Source organism: Nycticebus coucang, chromosome 11 (genome assembly GCF_027406575.1).
Source record: "Nycticebus coucang isolate mNycCou1 chromosome 11, mNycCou1.pri, whole genome shotgun sequence".
Lineage (NCBI taxonomy): Eukaryota > Metazoa > Chordata > Mammalia > Primates > Lorisidae > Nycticebus > Nycticebus coucang.
In genome coordinates, this window is record NC_069790.1 from 73,242,418 (window position 1) to 73,262,418 (window position 20,001).

Here is a 20,001-nt window from a genome sequence, read left to right on the forward strand (position 1 = left end):
AACTGGGTCTGGGCCATTCCATTTTGAGGTGAGTGGATCCTTCCATAGGACTGTGGCATAATTGTTATTTGTTTCTGGGTGCCAAAGGCGGTCAGCAGCAGACTTGCCCTGGGCATCCATATTTAAAAAATTAAGGACAAATAGGGCATGATGAAGAATGTTTCTTGAGGATCCTTTCGTGGGATATAATTCTCCCTTTTTTAATTTGTGAAAGGTATTTTTAAGGGTTTGATGAGCACATTCAACGATGTCCTGTCCCTGAGGATTATAAGGTGTGCCAGTAATATGTTTAATCTGCATTTGGTGGCAAAACTCCTGAAAGTTTTTTTCTGTGTATCCGGGGCCATTGTCAGTTTTGATGATTTTAGGTCTGCCCATGACTCCTTGGTTCTGGATGGCCACCTCCACAGTTTTTAGGGCTGTTATCGCTGCAGGGGTTAAGGAGCGGGGGTAGGAGGGGTTAGGATCACCTTTAAGGATGTCGAAGAGGGGCTTGAGGTCTCCAGTGGTAAGTTTGAGATAGGGTCTAATCCAATTAATATCGCCTAAAAGTTTTTGAAAATCATTTAAGGTTTTTAAATGGCTGGTTCTTAATTGGAGTTTTTGTGTGGTGATTTTCGGATGGTGGAGCTCAAATCTTAAATAAAAATAGGGGTCTTTTAATTGAATTTTATCTGGGGCAATTTGGATGCCTCGGTCTATAAATTTCTGTGAGAGTTGTTGACTACATAGGAGTACTGGGGAAGCATCTGCTCCTGCTAAAAGGATGTCATCCATGTAGTGAATTATATAGATAGTAGGCCATAATGTTCGAAAAGGGTCAATAATTTGGGCTATAAACTTTTGGCACAGTGTTGGGCTGTTAGCCATGCCTTGAGGTAGAACTTCCCAATGGAAGCGAGGCATGGGTCCTTTGAAATTAGTTACTGGTAAGCTAAATGCAAAGCGTGCCTTGTCTTCAGGATGTAAGGGAATGGTAAAGAAGCAATCTTTGAGGTCAATTATAATCTTATAAAATCCAGCAGGGATAGCCACAGGAGTAGGCAGACTTGGTTGTAAAGCCCCCATGGAAAGCATTGTTTTATTTATTTCTCTTAAATCTTGTAGTAGTCTCCATTTGCCAGATTTCTTTTTTATGACAAAAATAGGAGTATTCCAAGGGGAAGTAGTAGGTTCAATATGGCCGGCAGCAAGCTGTTCCTGTACTAATGTTGCTGCTGCAGTTAATTTTTCTGTAGTTAATGGCCATTGATCAACCCACACCAGTTCGTTGGATTTCCAAGTAATCTTATCAGCGTGGGGTACAGGAAGGTTAATAGCCATCAGGGTAAATTTTCTATGCCTAGTCCAGCGCAGTTAAGATTTGAGGTTATTTGAATGGGCTTTTTTATTCCTTGGGAATATTTCCCTAATCCCTGACCAGTGTGAAACCCTTGTTTTAACATTTGGTGGGTGATGGTTTCGTTTGGACTGCGCATAATTAGTCTTAGTTGGGCAAGGATGTCTCTGCCCCAGAGATTGACTGGGAGGCCAGGCACAACATCAGGTTGGACAGTACCAGTGTTGTGTTCCTCGTCTGTCCATTTGAGGATTTCAGCACTCTGTTGGGGGTTGGAGGTTTGGCCAATACCCGGAGATGGGTTAGGGAAGTAGTGAGGGGCCAGGAAGGGGGCCAGTATTTACTGGCGATTACTGTGGCGTCTGCCCCAGTGTCAAGTAATCCTTCAAAAGTTTTGCCGTTTAATTGTAGCTTAAGGAGGGATTTTTCTTGTGTGATTTGTCTGACCCAATAGGCGTCAGAGGAACCGAGGTTATGAGTACCCCGGGTTTTTAGAGAATAAGGATGGTTGGAGGGTAAGAGGGGAAGTAATATTAGCTGAGCTACTCTTTGGCCTGGGTGAATGGTTATAGGGCCAAGGGAGGCGGAAGCAAGTATTTTAATTTCTCCAGCGTAATCGTTATCAATGATGCCGGGGAGAATAGTGAGGCCTTGCAGGGTGGTACTGGCACGGCCAAGAAGAAGTCCAAAAGTGTTGGGGGGCAAGGGACCATAAACCCCAGTAGGGAGGATTTGGATGCCCATTTCAGGTGTTAGTATTGCGCTGGTGGAGGAACAGAGGTCCAGTCCTGCGCTGCCGGCAGTTGCTCGGGAGAGGGAGAGGAGGCTTGGACTTGAGGGGGTGGGTTTTGGGGGACAAACCTGATAGCCCCAGGGGTTTGTGCCCATTTGGGGGCCAGGGGCTGGCCCCATAGGAAGTTTCCCTGCTTCTGAGGTAAGGGATTGCCTTGGGCGTCTGTTTTTGAATGGCATTCGGACGCCCATTGTTTGCCTCGCTTGCATCATGGACAAAGAGAGGAGGGTATGGGTCGTTCGGCCTTAGGGGCCGTGCAGTCTCTAGAAAAGTGTCCTGGTTGTTTACAATTAAAACAAGTTTTTGGGTTGTTTCCTTGAGCGAATTGTTTAAGGGCGGCTCCAATAGCGAGTCCCATGGAGTGAGCGGTGCCGATACCTGCACAAAGTTTAACATAATCAGAAATGGTCTTGCCGCTGCGGTGAGGCCGTATGGCGGCTTGACATGCAGGGTTTGCATTTTCAAATGCGAGATGCTTAATGAACTCGCTTTCATTTTCTTGTTGGCCAACGAGCCTCTCAGCCGCATCGGTAAGGCGGCTGATGAAATTACTATAAGGCTCGTCAGGGCCCTGTCGAATGTTGGCCAAGGAGGTAGTTGCCGATCCCTTGGGAGGGAGCTTTCTCCATACCTTGAGGGCAGCATTCTGTATTTGGGCCAGGAGCCCGGGGGAAAATTTAGCTTGTGTAATGTTAGTATCATAGGGACTACGTCCCATGAGTTTATCCCTAGTCCATTTCTTGGAGGTCTTATTTTCAAGATTACGGGCTGCTGTTTCTTTGCAGTTATCAGCATATTCAGTTCTCCAGAGGACATAGTCACCTCCAGGCAGGGTGGCGCGGGTTATAAAGAACCAGTCATTTGGGGTGAGCCACCGCTCGCTCAGAGATTCAACTATAGATATAGTGAAAGGGGCTGTGGGGCCATAGAGGGACACAGCAGTTTTTAATTCTTTAACATGCTTGAAATTCAAGCGACGATACTGCTGATTGGCAGTTTCAGCTTTTTCAGCATCTGAGTCAGAGGCCTCGTGGTCATTATTCGAGGCGTCATCTGCCGAGGGGTGTTCGTCCCCATCAGAGGGAGGTTTTGGTCCTGATTCGGAAGGGGGATCCCCTTTTATCTTAGTTACAGGAAAGGCATGCAGCGCCTTTAAAGGTTTTTGTTTTGAGCTATGTTTATGGAACGTTGGGGTGGGGGGTGAGATTTTTAGCTCCAATTCTAAAGCACGTAACTCTTGAATGAGTTTTAAATGTTCCTTCCTTGTTTGGAGTAAGTCCTTAAGGGAGGAGACCTCTTGACATAATTTGCGTTTGACATTTTCAATTGGAGTGTCTACGCCTAGAATCGGAGCACAAAATGGAGGGGCAGAAGCATAGGAAGGGGGATGATTTAGGACGGAAGGGAAGGGAGGCCAGTCAGAATTGTGATACTTAGTGGCCTCCTCTTCCCGGGTGGTCATTTCTTGGGGGAGAGGGAGTTGGAGGGGGGCTCCTCAAGGGAGGGGTATAGGAAATTAACAGGAGGTTTGGGAGGTTCAGGATTGGGGGAGTGTCAGGCTCAGGCATAGAAACAGAAACAGAAGGGCAGGCTGAGGGTGGTCTGGAGTATTCTTTAAGCGCCTTTTCTCCTTCTTTAACAACTTCTTGGATATCAGGCCATTGGTTGTAAGTTTTTAAAATTTCATAGATCAAATTCCAGTAGGAAAATGCCTAAACGGGGATTTTTTCGGGGCCAAATGTTCTATAATAATCTTTTAGGCAATCACCAACTCTAGTCCATCTTAGAACATCAATAGTGCCTTCTTGGGGGAACCAAGGACAGATATCACCAATAAAAACAAAAAACTTATAGAGATCTTTTTTCTTTACCCGAGTTCCTCGTGTCTTGAGGGACTCCTTGAGTCCCTGAATAAACAAGTCATGTTTACTTGACGTTTGTCCCATAAACTCGTTGCTTTCTCTTACCTTGACGGATCAGACTCGCAGGTGGGCAATTCTGCGGCGATCACGGTGCGGATCTTCACTCACGTCCTTCTTGTGGCACGGCGATCACAGTGCGGATTTTCACTCACAACCTTCGTGTTGCGGCAATCCAATGATAAGGGTACCCTTACTGGCAGCAACGTTCGATGACACCCCCGTACCCTTGCCCCACGTTTGGGCGCCAATTGCCCCGGCCCGCAGGGAATTCAACGGGGACCTGGGAAACAAAGGGGTCAGTCGAATGAGAGGACAAGAGACATGAAAGAATGAGAGCAAGTCAAGAGTCTGATCAAGCTCCGAAGAGTTTATTTTTTTCAGCTGGGCTTATAAGCACACAAACGAGGAAGTAACTAAGGGCTATTCCTAACAGGGCGGGGAGGGGGCTAGTTTCTGGAGAATTACTAGGAGAAGGTCCCTAAGGCGGGGGGTGCATTCCTGAGGAGTTACGCAAGGGGAAAATACCGTTGCTGTTATGGTTGAATTCCTGAGAGTAGTTTGCTCGTAAAACCGCAAATCAAGCAGGCTAGCAAGGGGCATTTTTGTGATATGTTTTGGCTCCCGGCATGTGGCTATCCAGTTTTTGCAGATTATTAATTGAATAGGGCTGCCTTTCCCCAGTTTATATTGTTGTTTGCTTTGTCAAAGATCAGATGGTTGTAAGTAGATGGTTTTCTTTCTGGGTTCCCTGTTCTGTTCCACTGGTCTCTGTTTCTACCTTTATACAAGCACCTGCTGTTTTACTTACTATAGCTTCATGATATCACGTGAAATCAGGAAATGTTGGTGCCTCCAGATTTGTTCTTTTTGCTTAGTTTTGCTTTGCCTCTTTTTTGGTTTCAAATGAACCTTAAGATTATTTTTTTCTAGGCCTGTGAAATATGACATTGGTGTTTTAATGGGAATTGCATTGTAAATCACTTTGGGTAGTGTGGACATTTTAATGGTGTCAATTCGACCAATTCATGGGGAAGGGATGATTATCCATTTGTTTGTGTCACCTGTACTTTTTTCATCAGGTTTTGTGGTCCTCCTTACAGCTATCTTTCCCTCCTTGGTTACATATTTTCCTGGGTATTTCATTTTCTTTGTAGCTATTGTAAATGGCACTGAGTCCTTGACTTGACCCTCCACTTGAATGTTATTAGTGTATCGAAATGCTACTGATTAGTGTTTTTGATTGATTTTGTAAACTGAGGCCTTGCTGAATTTATTGATCAATTCCAGGAGTCATTGGGTAGAGTCTTCATGTTTTTCTAGATTCAAGATCATGTCATCAGCAAACAGGAATAGTTGGACCACCTTCCAGATTTTTATACCCTTTATTTCTTCCTCTTGTCTGATGACACTGCCTGGGGACTGAGTACTATGTTGAATAGAAGTGGTGACGTGGAGCCCTTGCCTGTTCCAGTTCTTAGGGGTCATGCTTTCAACTTCTCCCCATTCAGTATGATGTTGGCGGTGGGCTTGTCATATATGGCTTTTATAATTTTAACACATGTTCCTTCTATCCCTGATTTGTGGAGGCTTAAATATAAGTCATAAAACCATAAAAATTCTAGAAGAAAACAACAGGAAAAACTGTTCTAGACATCAGCCTTGGCAAACAATTTATAACTAAGATACCAAAGGCAAATAAAGCAGCAACAAAAATGAATAAATGAGACTTAATTAAACAACTTCTGCACAGCAAGAAAACAATCAACAGACTAAATAGACAAGAATGGGTGAAAATATCTGCAAACCATACATCTGAGAAGAGACTATGTCCAAAAACTACAAAGAACTCAAACAAATCAGCAAGAATAAGCAACCCCATCAGTGCAAAAGACAAGAACAGAAGTTTTTCAAAGGAAGGTAGAAAAATAACCTACAAATACCTGGAAAAATAATCATCAGGAAAATTCAAATACAAACCTTATCCCTATCAGAATGGCCATTATTTAAAAGTCAAAAAACAGTGGATGCAGGCGTGGATGCAGAGAAAGGACTGCGTATACAGTATTGGCAGGACTGCAAATCAGGACATTCTGTATGGGAAACAGTATGGAAATTCCACAAAGAAATAAATGTAGACCTATCATTCAATCTAGCAACCCCACTGCTGAGTATCTACCAAAAAGAGAAGAGGTCATTTTATTAAAAAAGACACCTGCACTCAAATGTTTACTGCAGCAGAATTCACAGTTGCAGAGATGTGGAACAGACCTGAGAGTCCATCAATTCACGAGTGAACAAAGAAAATGTAGGGTGTGTGTGTGTGTGTGTGTGTGTGTGTGTGTGTGTGTGTGTGTGTGTATCATGCAGTACTCCTTAGCCATAAAAAGGAATGAAAAGAAACTTGGATAGATGGAACTGGAGAATGTTATCCTATGTGAAGTATCTCAGGAATGAAAAACCAAATAGCATATGTTCTTTCTAATAAGTAGGGGCTAAATGATGGGCACAGTGGCACAAAGAAACGTAAAGGACATTGGAAACCAAGAAGTGGGAGGGGATGTGAGATAAACACTTACCTGCTGGGTACAGTGAACGCTATTCTGATGGTGGGTACACTAAATCCCTGACTTAAAGCATTACACAGGGTATCCATGTCACAAAAACCTTTGTACCCCCTTAATATTGCAAGATTTTTTAAAAAGTGGAAAGTCAGAATAGAGGTCAAAGAAAGCCTACTGGTTCCAGGCAATCAGGAAATTTCCACCATCTTGACTCATTTGGGAGGCCCCACGAGAAGCCAGTTTGCATAGAAAGGATGTTGTACTGAGCAGCAACACCAAACCCCAAGCAGTCTTCCCCCTCCTGACATTGAGGGGCTGTATCCCTGATGCCCCCACAGTTAAACCCTAGCATAGTGCTTTTCCTGGTGAACACGTTTCCACTGGTATGAGAGACAGTAACTGCTCATTATGAGCCCCTTAGGTTTCAATCGTCCATCATCAGAGTGGGATGACATTTTCCCCATCACTAGAATGTGTGGTTACATCAAATGAACTGGCCCTAAATTTAGCATCACGTTCTGCCGGTCACAATACATATTTAATGGGACAGTGAAAGTGGAGAACGGTGAGATCTGTCTCCTTTTTGTGTGCCTTGCTCCATCCCTGCATTTATGGGTGCTCTGTACTTCATGCCTTGGAAACATTTTACCTGTGGAACAATCTCACCTCAAAAGCTCTGCCTACTCTTTTCCACATGATATTATTTTTTAGACAGAATCTCGCTCTGACACCCTCTGAAGTGCAGTTACATCATTGCTCACAGCAACCTCAAACTCTTGGGGCAATACTCCTACCTCAGCCTCCCAAGTAGCTTGGAATACAAGCACCCACCACTGTGCCCAGCTATTTTTCTATTTTTAGTAGAGACAGGTCTCTCTTTTGCTCATTCTGGTCTGTAACTCCAGAGGTCAAGCAATCCTCCTGCCTCAACCTCCCAGTGGGTTAGGAGGCTGCCACTGCACCTGCCCCACCTAGATCATCTCCAGTTGTCAACGAAGTCAAGATGGTGGATGTAGAGGTGTCACTCATAACTGGGCACTAAGAGTGGCCCTTTCTAAAAACTCCAGGAAAGGCAAGGTGGGGCATGAGCAGGCTGGAATATACAGAGCATTGATGGTGAAGGTCAGATGATGGCCTTGGTAAGTTTCTGCAGACCTGTCCTGCAGATACTGAACTGCTCAGGTACGTGACTTTCCTTCTAATTCCTCCATCCCTTTCCAAAGGGAAGACAGTGGCTGTCAAGTAGTTCCCTGGCCTGGGAGCATATCACCTTTGGCAGCATATCATCAAATCAGCTGCAAATATTTCCCTCTCTTAGTGCTTGTCTGAAACTTCTGATGGCAAAAGTCCTCTTCAAGAACAAGATATCATTTCCTAGTACTCACCAAGGCCACATACAGAAAAGGAGACTTCCACATACATCTTATCAGGCCTGAAGCTCCTTATGCAGCACCTCTCATACATTCTCAGCCTCTAACTCAGAGGCTGCGACCCTGGCTGTGCATAAGAAGCACCTGGGATGCTTTCTGTTCAATGTCAATGGCTGGGAACTCTATTCTGAGATGATGCATCAGTTCATTTAGAGTGGCTCTGCGCCTTCCTTTTTTGTTTGTTTTTAAAGTTCTCAGGTTCATCCAGAATTTCAAGTGTAAGGGACGTGGGAAACCAAGAAGTGATTTCCACATATGAACTTATTTTAAGTTTCCATTCCATGGTGAAAAAGGGGGTCAGACTGAAGATAAGTGAATACGACGACAAAGTGAAGGCTATGGGATTTCATCCTTGAATATTTTCATCCCTTTTGCTTTTTTAATATGGTAACGTCTCTCATCAGTATTCTTTCCCTTCTATAAAGAAAAAATGAAGTTGGGTATCATATACACACTTCAGAATATGACTTTGATTCCTTCGGATTTTAACATCTAAAGATTCCCTTAGTAGAACATGACAATGGACCAGATATAATTAAATAGTAAGAATTCTTGGTAGCTTCCCAGGTTGCTGTTCTGTATGGAAGCTGGATGAAATAGCTGGTACTTATCTCACAGAGCCTAAACAATAAGGATGGCATTTGTCATTCACATCCTTTGTACACATTGTAAAATCCCCAAATCCTTGCTAAAAGGGCCTGAAACTATTCATTTTGGAAGCATAAGGAAGACAAATTTCTATTCAACTACAATCACATTGCTTTGTAGTAAGTCTTTTAGAGCTTGTGAGCATTTTGAGTTTAAAATGAATGACTTCGTTTGTGACAATGTAAATGTTCTGTAGCAATTAGCTTAGGATACTAAAGCCATATCCAGCTTCCGCTATTGGAGGGCACAAGGCGTGCCAAACTGGTTCCTTAGCATTTTCATTCTCTGTAAACTCCAGAAACTCAGTTGGATGCTGAATGGGATATTTCAACACAGTGTCCATAAAGCAGGTAGCTACAAGTTAGCTTTTCTAAGAAAATAATTACATGCAGGTGGCAAGTTGGAGGAACCATAATATGTGTATAATTATCCCCAATGTTACTTGTAATGCATTTTCTAAGGATAAAGTTATGCTTATGATCAACAACGGCCTAACAAAACAGAACTGGAACAGATAGGAAATGAGAAAAGCTGATACCTCAGGACTTTTCAAAGCTGTTTCTTGGTTTCTTGAAATTATTGACATATATTTGAAAATAAAATCTTAAAAGACACCCAATTTAGTTATTTAATGAATAAATTATTGTCATTCATTGTGTTAGGTGCTTGATATACAAAGTAAATAATATGTGTTCCTTTTATATAGGAATACACAATCTAGAGAAGGAACTAAATATGAAATTTACTTAAAACACTATGATAAAGTTAGCAAAACCTGTGAAATTCATTATTGTAAAATGATCACTTAGGATGTTGCAAGTACATCACAGAAACCTCTTTAATCAAGACCTGGAAAGAATGTCACAAAACTTAGGACTGCTATGTCCTTCTGAACAACTGGCTTGGGTTTGTCATACTCTGAAAAGTGTAACTAGTTTCTCTCTCATCAAATTAGCAACTTGAAGGTCAAAGCTAATTTGCAGCATAACTCCAATAAACAAATAGAACTCCATATTATCAATTTTTCCTATTGACCTCCCTCCTGGACTCAACTAACTTCATCCTAATTCTGTTTACTCTTGTTGTTTTAAAGTACCTCAAGTCCTCTTAATGAGGTGGGATATGAGAAAATAAGTGAACAAACTGCAGTTGGAGAGGTCTCTTCAAGGTCCCACAAGAGTCACACAGCAGTGTGACTGGGAGAGGTTAGGGAGGGAACCATGGGACAGATAGGAAAAGCATCACAATAATAATAATAGCATCTGTGGCACTTAAAATACTAAAATAAAGAGTGTCCAGAGCTTCAAAAATAATGACCATACCTCAGAGTTGTGAGGGTCTCCCTGTGTATCTGGGTTTTGCAAACATTCTCTTGTCTTCACAGCAACCCCATGACGTAGACATTAATGCTCCCATTTACAGATAAGGATATTGATGCTTACAGAGTTAGACGTGTACCCAAGAAGCCCCTCAAACCCAGGTGTCTTGTTTGAGTGCTGCACCACTGGTACGCTGAATCTCACATGGAAAGATAAAATGTCTGGTAGGGTGTTGACTGTCAGATAAGTATATCCAAAGCAAAGTGCACAAGCAGTGATGCAGGCAGGGCGAAGTGACAGAAATAGGGAAGTGTGGAGTTAGGAACAATGTATTTTTAGGTAATAGGAAGTTTTCAGAAAGATTTTAGTGAGGAAATTACATGATAATGGAGAAATGGGAAGAGAGGCTTCAAACTCCGGCCCTTCCAAATTAGAGCAGCAGCAGCAGCGTTTGTGGGGTGAGGAAGCTTTGAAACCCATATGCTTGTGTGCTCACATAGCTCACTACACACCACAGCCATGGTGACCTCTTGGTGCACAAGAATGTTACAGAAGCCTTTTGCTGCCAATAGAAAATGATTTTACATAGACAAATTTGCTGCAAAACCCTATGGGTAAGTTTCATTAACACAGAACATTGTTAACGAGCATCCTCTTCCTAAGTAGCACCTGAGGCAATCAGAGCAAGGTCCTGGTGCTTCTGAGTTCTCTCCCAAAACCGTTTCTTATGGACTCAAAACAATGACAGTGACGGTGGTGATTAAGAGGATGTTAGTGGTGATAATGTGATAACTAACTAGATAGCTAGTTCTAATGACTGTGCACATATCTATGCTCGAAACCACGTGCCAGTATTCTTTATTACATTTACAACCACCCCAGGAAGGAGGCAATATTATGCTTGCCCCATATTACAGATTAAGATTCTGGTTCAATAACTCACCCAAGGTCATGAAGCTAGTCAAGTGACAGAGCTGGAATTTGAAAACAGGACTGATGGATGCCAGACCCTACCTCCATCCTGCCTCCCATGAGGAAAGAATTAGACCTGGCAGTCATCTTGCCACATTTTGGCAACTGATTTCTGTCTCCCTAGGAATGGTCTGATTCACGCATACATAATAATGAAAGTTGGTTGTTGAGACTTTGCTTCCCTCATCTCCTTTCCTTTCTAATGTGTACTTTCTGGAAACACAGTGAGTGGTCCGCAGTGGGGGTGGTGTGCCTGCATGCACAACTTACATGCTCTGTGTGTGCACTTGCCACTGGGAGGTCATACGTTGAAAGGAGAAAGTGGTGAATTAGAGACCAAGGCGCGGTCAGGTCCCAACCTTTCCACTTACAAGGCGTGTGATTTCACGTAAGTTATTTTGCCTCTCCGGGCATCATTCCCCACCTTTAAAGGGGGGAATAATTAGAATTCAAGATTGTATTTTTTGAGGCTTTGCTAAGGAAAATCATAACTTCTATACAGTATCTGGCCCAGAGTTAAGTACTCAGTATGTCAATTGCCCTTCTAACTCCTCTCTCCTCTTCATGGTTTCACACCGTAATTCTATTTCAGTTTTTACAAATAACCAGAATCGATGTAGATGGCAGGCTCTCATGGGGGATTTGTGTCCTAGAGGAAAAGCAGTGTGACACCACTACTAGTCAGCGTTGTTGGTCTTTACTCTCCCCATGGGTGAGGAACTCTCAACTTCAAACAGCCTGTTCTGCAATGATTGATAGTTTTCTTCCTCAGTTGAGCTGGGCCATGGTTGCTTGAAGCCACTCTGTGTCTGATATGTATGAGTTTTTCATCTCACCAGGTGAATATGAATTTACTTCTGATTGATTCCCCCATCAACCATCCTACATAGCTATTTTGTAACTTCCATAAGTATTCTTGGGAGTCATTCTCCTGGATCCCATCCCTTTAATCAGGTCCGACTCTAAACAGTGTGAACTCTGGTTGCTCTCCTGTATCAGTGAATTTTCCTCACATTTATCCTGCTGGGTGCAGGGACTTTGGAAAGCTTAGCCTTGGTTGATATTCTTTTCTCCAAGACCATGCACTATAAATTTCACTTGTTGACCCTTTATTTTAATGCATTGAACTTATTTGAAACTAGCACAGTAGACTAGAAAGCAAGTGCACCTTCTAGTTCTTTTAGCTGAATCATGCATAATGTCAATACAACACAACACAGAGCCATTGAGACCTCTGGGCTTGTCACAGAAATATGTATTGTGCACAGGCCAGCCCTGTCTGAAGCCAGGCCCCGTGCTGGGTGAGACACTTGACTATAATCATAAAAGGTGGCCCTTAATCACCTGTCCTCTGTCGAGCCATACATATGTCCTCCTAAATGACTCTGCCCCACTGTCATCCTAATTGGAAATTTTCTTTTTTAGCCACATAAATAGAAGAACACAGTTTGAAAATCCTGTCCTGGAAGCAAAAAGGAAGCTACAGCAGCATAACATGCCCCACACAGAACTTGGAACAAAGCCCCTGCAGGCCCCAGGTTTCCGAGGTAGGATGTCATTGTCAGCATGCCATGTTTCAGCAGGAAAACTGTCTGTCTGTGGCTTGGACTGTTTTGAATAATTGGTTTGCTTTCCCCAAACTCTTCTATCAGGTTTAGTTGGGTGGTTGCATTATCCCTAATCTAATGCCGTTAGCAACCACAGATAAAGTTAAAGCCTCAGGTGATACCTCGCAGGAATTTACAGCAGGTGGCCAGGTGGAGATGACTGGGTTTTGACAGTAGTACTGTAAACTGCAGAGATTCATACAGACTCAAAAGTTTGTCCTCTAAAGACTAAGCACAGGAATGAGGCTTGCTCTCCTTTGTGACAGTAGACAGCTCCTCATCGACACTACCTAGGCCCAAATCCATGCGGCCCTTCGCTGCCCTGGGGAGGTCGCGCAGCGTGAGTGACTTGTCTTACTATCAGCGCAACCCAGCAGGGAGGCCCTGGCTCCTTGGTACGTCCCAGGGCTGTTTGCTGGACATGACTACACCTGGTAGCCACCTAGTGGGATGAGTTTCAGCACAAGCTTTTCACATCTGGTGGAAATAAAAACACAAAAGCAGCTTTGGCGTGGGGAGGCCTAGAAGTGCCTGCTGATAACTCTGGCACCACACATGCAGCACAACCGAGTGAATGTAAAGGTCTCCTGGCGAGCTTCTCTTCCATTATAAACATTATTTTGATAAAAGAAGTGAAGGTGCAAAGGTTATATTATGTTTTTTTACTTATATTTGTAAAAACTGTATTTTTTAATTGGATATCACCTGAAATGTAACAAAAGTATCATACAAAACATGCATACGGAACTGTGTTACGATGCACGATTTGGCTAGTACGAATATCAAATCTTATCCCCTAAAACGTAACACATTTTAAAAGTACATAAAATTCTTATCTGCAATTGAATTTAAAGCAGATATTGAGACTAATATATACAACAGCTATGACTATTACCCTTTCAAGCATTTAATATGCTTAGGAATGTATTTACACAGACCATTGCTAGAATAGCCTATTAGGTAACAAATTACTGGGCAGACCTTTCTAAAGCGGTTTCCCATTCTATTCAGATTATTTAGGCATGTGATTCGAATGTTGCAAAACGTGTTACCTTTACATTCATAATTCTATATCAAGATACTGGCTTGCCTTTTGCTCATATTTTAAACCAGGTGTCCTCAAACTGCGGCCCGCGGGCCACATGAAGCGGTGTGAATTGTATTTGTTCCCGTTTTATTTTTTACTTCTAAATAAGATATGTGCAGTGTGCATAGGAATTTCTTCATAGTCTTTTTTTTTTTTTTAAACTATAATCTGGCCCTCCAATGGTCTGAGGGACAGTGAATTGGCCCCCTGTTTAAAAAGTTTGAGGACGCCTGTTTTAGACTGTACTAAACACTATCGGGTCAATAGAAATGTATTTTTTGGTTATCTATGGCAACTCACGATATAGGGGCGTAAGCACAAGTTAACTCAGTCCCACATCCAGGTGCTCTTTCTAAACAATCTTCGAATATGTGAATATTCCACTGAGTCTCCATTTGTGGTATCTGCACATGCTTAAATGTTGTGCTCCAATGCTCTCTAAAACGAACAAAAAATCCATTTTGTTTTTCTGCCCATGTCTCTGCAAGGATTTGACAGAGACTGGCTGCTCTCACAAACCTCCCATCTGGGAACTTTCATAATATCCAGATGTGTCTGGAGGATTTGGGTCCTTTGACCTGTATCTGAAGGCTCTGGAAGCCCGGTGATACAGCCCTTTTTAAATACAAAAAGGCTAATTGAGTGACAGGAAATATTGACAAAAGTCTCTCCAAACCAGAGAGCTCTTTCTTCTTTCCCTGGATGCATGGGACAGCTCTGCGTTTGCGGGAAGCTCTAGCACTTCTGCTCCTGCAGTCGCCACCCGTCCCACCTGCTTGCACTGGCTACCTAAGACCACGCACTGTACTGGGGGTGCTGCTGCTCACAGGCTGGATTTCTCCTATCGGAGAACTTGCCTTCAACGTGCTTTTTCTCTTTTAACTTATATTGGCCAATGTAGAAAAACCACTCTTCACCCGGGATGCATCCCAGTTGAAAGGAACATTCCTCAGCACCACCTTAAAAAAGAGCAACATGGGTTTCGGATTTACCATCATCGGTGGAGATGAGCCTGATGAGTTTCTGCAGGTGAAAAGCGTGATTCCAGATGGGCCTGCTGCACAGGATGGGAAAATGGAAACAGGTAAGTAAGTTCCTTAAAGCTTTTAGAAAAGTGTTTTGCTACATGTTTTTTCCTAAAGACAAATATAAGGAGGTTTTTGTGTGTTTTTAATTTGGAAGTCCAAAGTCACTTTGCTTTACTTTAGGGGAAAACCATGAATCATGATTCCTCTGTGTTTAAAATTATGAAGTTGAAGTAACTTAGAAACAACATTAAATCATTTTTGCCTCATTTTTCAGACTGTCCCTTCTGTTTGCTGGATTCGGTGAATTCTTGAAATTGATACTTTTCTAATTTATCTCCAGAGTTCCTTCTTAGGGATATGATTAACGTTTCATACTTTTATGACTTGTATTCAGCCATTAATATTTTTAAATCTGTGTTAAGCTTTTAATATTCTCATGCTAAATTGCCCAGGTTAGATATTTAATATGCATGCTGATCTCACAGAGAAAAAATTTTTAAATGGCATTAGTTTTTATATGCCCCCACACGTTTTTAGTATGTGGTTTTTTTCTAGTCCTTACAAATTATTTTTATACATGATTATTTGGGTGTCCATCCAAAGTATAACTGAAATTTATTTCACATGGAAATATAGAGACAAATGTGATGTTTAATGGCAAGAAAATATAAAATACAAAATTTGCAGAGTAAAGAAAAAGTAATGAACTGGGTCTGATTTCACAGTCTGACTGACTTTTCCTATGTGGCCCATGACTTTGGATGAGTCTCATTTCTTATAAATATTAATTACCTCATCTGGAAAAAAATGAAGAAATTAAATGTCATCTTGTATATTTAAAATGCTGATTCAAGAATTTCATGGTGTCATTTTTTTTAAACACCTTAGAAAGTATCTTATAAAGTATAGTAATTATATCTCCAGGGAGCCATTTCACCATATCACCATTTTCACATTTTTCACAACATTGGTAGAATTTATAACATCAGCTTTCTAAATTCAGTGGGTTCTAGTAGATTCACAAATTAGAGAATTACTTTGGAGGAAAAGTTCTGCCCTTTTTATGACCAATACACTGATGGTCATGGGTTTTAAAGTGGTTTGTGTCTAGAAAAACAATAGAAAATTGAAAATTTCATTTGACACTTTTAATTTTAAAAATTGCCAGAGCTATATTATCATTTATTATCTAGTTATTTCTAGAAATAATTTTTTCAGGTAGTGCCTGTAGCTCAGTCAGTAGGGTGCCTGCCACATACACTGAGGCTGGCAGGTTTGAACCTGGATTGGGCCAGCTAAAACAACAATGACAACTGCAACAACAAAAAAATAGCGGGGCATTGTGGCAGGCCCCTATAGCCCCAGCTACTTGAGAGGCTAAGGTAAGAGAATCACTTAAGCCGAAGAGTTTGAGGTTACTGTGAGCTGTGATGCCACAGCACTCTACCCAGGGTGACAGGTTGAGACTGTCTCAAAAAAAAAAAAAAAAAGAAAGAAAAGAAAAGAAATAGCTTTTTCAAGGCACTCTTTGTTTCTCAGAGCCTCTCTCTAGTGAGTAATAATGCACATGATAGGTGTTACATCTCCTTGAAAGTAGAGATGAAGTTTCAACATTAACTCATCACATTTTCCAAACACTACTGTTGTAAAAATCATGTGTAAATAATTTTCTACAACAGCAAGTTCATTAGAATAAAAGACACTTACGGGATTAATATCATTTTAGCAGACAGGAAAGAATCCCCAAAGCTGTTAAACTCAGTGAAATATTTGGCATATCCAATTCTTTTCATGATAAAAACCTAGTTATTTCTCTCTGATCCAACCCATTATTCAATGTTTCAAAACTAGAAAAAAATTCTTCCAGTGTAAACTTAAAAGACAAAATAAAAATATTTGCACAGCAAATCTTTTTCCTTTCTTACTCATTTTACTAGTTTGCCCACACAGTCTTAAGTTAGCCTTCCTCAAAACAGAGTCAGAACTCTATTTAGAATTTAGCAGATTTTCTTCACTGAAGGTAATCACAAAGCAAAGGCTGATAGGGAGAGAGGAACCAAGGATTTAATTCTATCCACCGTCTTCCATTTAGTCCTCTATGCATTTAACAGATTCTTGTTGCGCGCCTCCCTTCCAAGGTACAGCAGTGCACCAGGGCTGCGGAGACAAATGCCATGAGCCTGGCTCTCGATGAGTTACACCTTGGAGATGCCTCAGACACAGAAACAAGTAATTGTAAGAAGATATGAGGAGTCTATAATAGGCCTGATGTTGGCACAAAGTCAGAGAATGGAAGGAATGATCCATAGATTTTTTTTTATTTTTATTTATTTTTTTTTTTTGTAGAGACAGAGTTTCACTTTATGGCCCTCGGTAGAGTGCCGTGGCCTCACACAGCTCACAGTAACCTCCAACTCATGGGCTTAAGCGATTCTCTTGCCTCAGCCTCCCGAGTAGCTGGGACTACAGGCGCCCGCCACAACGCCCGGCTATTTTCTGGTTGTTTTGCATTTTGGCCAGGGCCGGTTTGAACCCGCCACCCTTGGTATATGGGGCCGGCGCCTTACGGACTGAGCCACAGGCGCCGCCCGATTTTTTTTTTTCTTTTTAAGAAACAGAGACTTGGTAAGTTACCAAGGCTATACTAGAACTCAACTCATGGGCTCAAGCAATCCTCCTGCCTCAACCTCTCAAGTAGCTGGGATTACAGGTGTGCACCATTGCACCAAGATAAGCAACAGAATTTTTTTTAATGTGTTATATAACTTTATTAGGCTCTTATTGGGATGACAATTTCTCTCATGGGAAAGGAGTTTAGTAAAGCAAAATGTTTGCTTACTAAATATTAAAAAAATCTAAATGTTTACTTCTAAGTGTGAGATAATTTAAAATCAAATATAAACAAATGTATGTACCATTCCATAAGTTATAATAGAGGGGAGTGGCTCTTTTGTTCCAATTCAGCAAATATTTAGTGAATGTGCCGGACTTTCTGCTAATTACTAGAGTTGCTAAAATGAAGCAACAAATGTTTCTGTCTTCAAGAAGTTTACAGTGTAGAAATGAGTGACATGTTAACAGATATTTGTATCATTTCAATAATAAAAATATGTACTTAAGGAAAAGGAACCCAATTCTGTTAAAATGTACTGAAGGAAGGTCTCAGGGGGAGGATGCCTGGCAGAGTTTTCAATGATGAATAGGAATTGCTAGGTGGACAAGTGAGGAAGGTCATGGGAATAGGAAACCACCTATGCAAAGGCAAGGTAGTAAAAAATGACTAGAAAATTGTTTACGTGCCTTTACAGTGTGCGTTAATATTTCACCTTCAGTGTGGGCTTATGGTAAAGTATAAAATTTGAAATAATAATCATAAGTGGTAAAGATTAATTATTTAAACTTGTAGCAAACATCCAAGAACATATATGGTCATATATCCTCAAATATAAAATAATCTCATAAATGCCCAGACCTTTATTGTCATGTTAATTCTCAACCAATTTGGCATAGAGGTTCACTCTATGTTTACTTATGTTTCCCTAGAACCTAATACAGTGCTAGGCAAACAGCAGGTGCTCAGTAAGTACTTGTTGGCTGGGTAAATTCTCTTGTAAATAAAGAAGTGAAATTTGCATGGACTGGATTCTGAATTCCTCTTATAAGTTACAGTATAACACGGTTAATGCTAATTGGACAAGGTAGCTCACAACTGAGGCAAAAATAAACCAGCTTTCTAGTTTCTGGATGAAATTTTAAAAACAAATACGTGTTAAAAACAAAATTTCTTTTTTGCAATGACTATAAATGATCCTCAAATATTAACAAAAATAGTAGATACTACAGATATAAAGTATAAATTATTGGTATTTCAAAAGTGAGCAGCCTCAATTGACATTAAGTACGAAAATATTGTAATCAACTTTTCTAGCTCTAGGTGATCTATAATTTAGGCAAAGAGATGTAAATAGTTTGTGTGTACACAAGGAAAAATTCACTGTACAAAAATTGACCTGGGGTCCTAGGCAAGAGAAACAAGGTAAGGTGGGGAATTCCTTCTCTCTTAGGCAGGTAACTCCTGGCCCGGGATAGAGAACAGGAGAAAATGAGGGCAGTGTGCCTCTGGCTGTTTTTTTAACAACTAATTGAGCAAATTCCCAGTGGTCCAACAAAGCTCCAGAAGAAGGTTTCCCAGAAGAAATCACCACAGTGCCCAGAAACCATCTGACTTCTGATTATTAAGTATTCCATACATTCCAGCAATCATCTGCAGACACCAGAGACCCTGAAAACATTCTTTAAAGTATTTTGAAAATCAAGTTTGATATAACATGGCTTACACAGAAACCACAGGTCTGAAAGTTATGTGTCTTACATCCTTTAGTTTAAAAGCTTCCCTCCTTGCACGAGGTTTCCTATTTTTCCCCAGGCAATTTCTGAATCAAGGCTTGTGGTTTTTAATATATACAAGGGGGAGGAAGCTGACCTATCTGTGAAGTGCTCCCATAGACAGAGGCTGAATTATGAAATCACTCGCAGCCTGTTCGTTTTTATTTGCCTTCTTTTAACATCTATTCGTTTATTAGTAAAAACAGAAGAAAGTATCCTAAAGATAAACACCTTAGCATTCTCTAGCCCCTGGCGTGTCTCATTTTAGCAGATAGAGGCCATCACTCTTTGACTAGTTGAGTTGCTATTTCTCTATCTGTGTTTCTGGATGTTGTCAGAACTGCTGGAAAACTCTTTAAAAATACAGATTCTGGTACCTCCAGATCTGATTCCAGATTTCTGGAAATTATGTTCAGGAATTTAAAAAAATATATCAAAGCAATATATGCACATGGAAAAATAAAAAGTATCAAAGTATTTATAATGCGTCAAACAGTTCCTGCCCTGCCCCTCCTTAGTCTTCAGACCCATATCCCAGAGACAGTCCATTAGTTCGTGTTCTTTTAGATGTTTCTTTTGGAAGTGACCTTTCCACTTGCAATGAACATATTTATACAGTCGTCTTGATTTAACAATTTAGACATGACCTGTTTTTACTTCCTTTTAGAGGTAAATGGAGCTTTAGCTCTCATATACCCCATCTGCCATCCCATATCCTCCCATTGGCATTTTACAACTAATTTTAGTGAAACTCGTACAGGTTTTGCATTATAGTGGCTTTGTGTAATTGCTCACCAAGCCCAGAATGTACCAATAATTCATTGTTTTCCTTAAACAGCTTTATGGAATTTTACACCATCTTTCTTTATGGCAATGTTTTTGTTAAAATGATGCTATTCCTCCCTACCT

General features: G+C 41.1%; 1 protein-coding gene across 6 annotated transcripts in view; it reads left to right on the top strand.

The window, feature by feature from the left end:
• MAGI2 (membrane associated guanylate kinase, WW and PDZ domain containing 2) overlaps positions 1 to 20,001 on the top strand; it is a 1,522,816-nt gene that overhangs the window by 1,156,875 nt on the left and 345,940 nt on the right. For all 6 annotated transcript variants that reach the window (XM_053609528.1, XM_053609530.1, XM_053609531.1 and 3 more), the window contains 2 exons: positions 12,410 to 12,531; positions 14,580 to 14,762. In XM_053609528.1, coding sequence (XP_053465503.1) covers positions 12,410 to 12,531; positions 14,580 to 14,762 — 305 coding nt within the window. The remainder of the gene's footprint in view (positions 1 to 12,409; positions 12,532 to 14,579; positions 14,763 to 20,001) is intronic.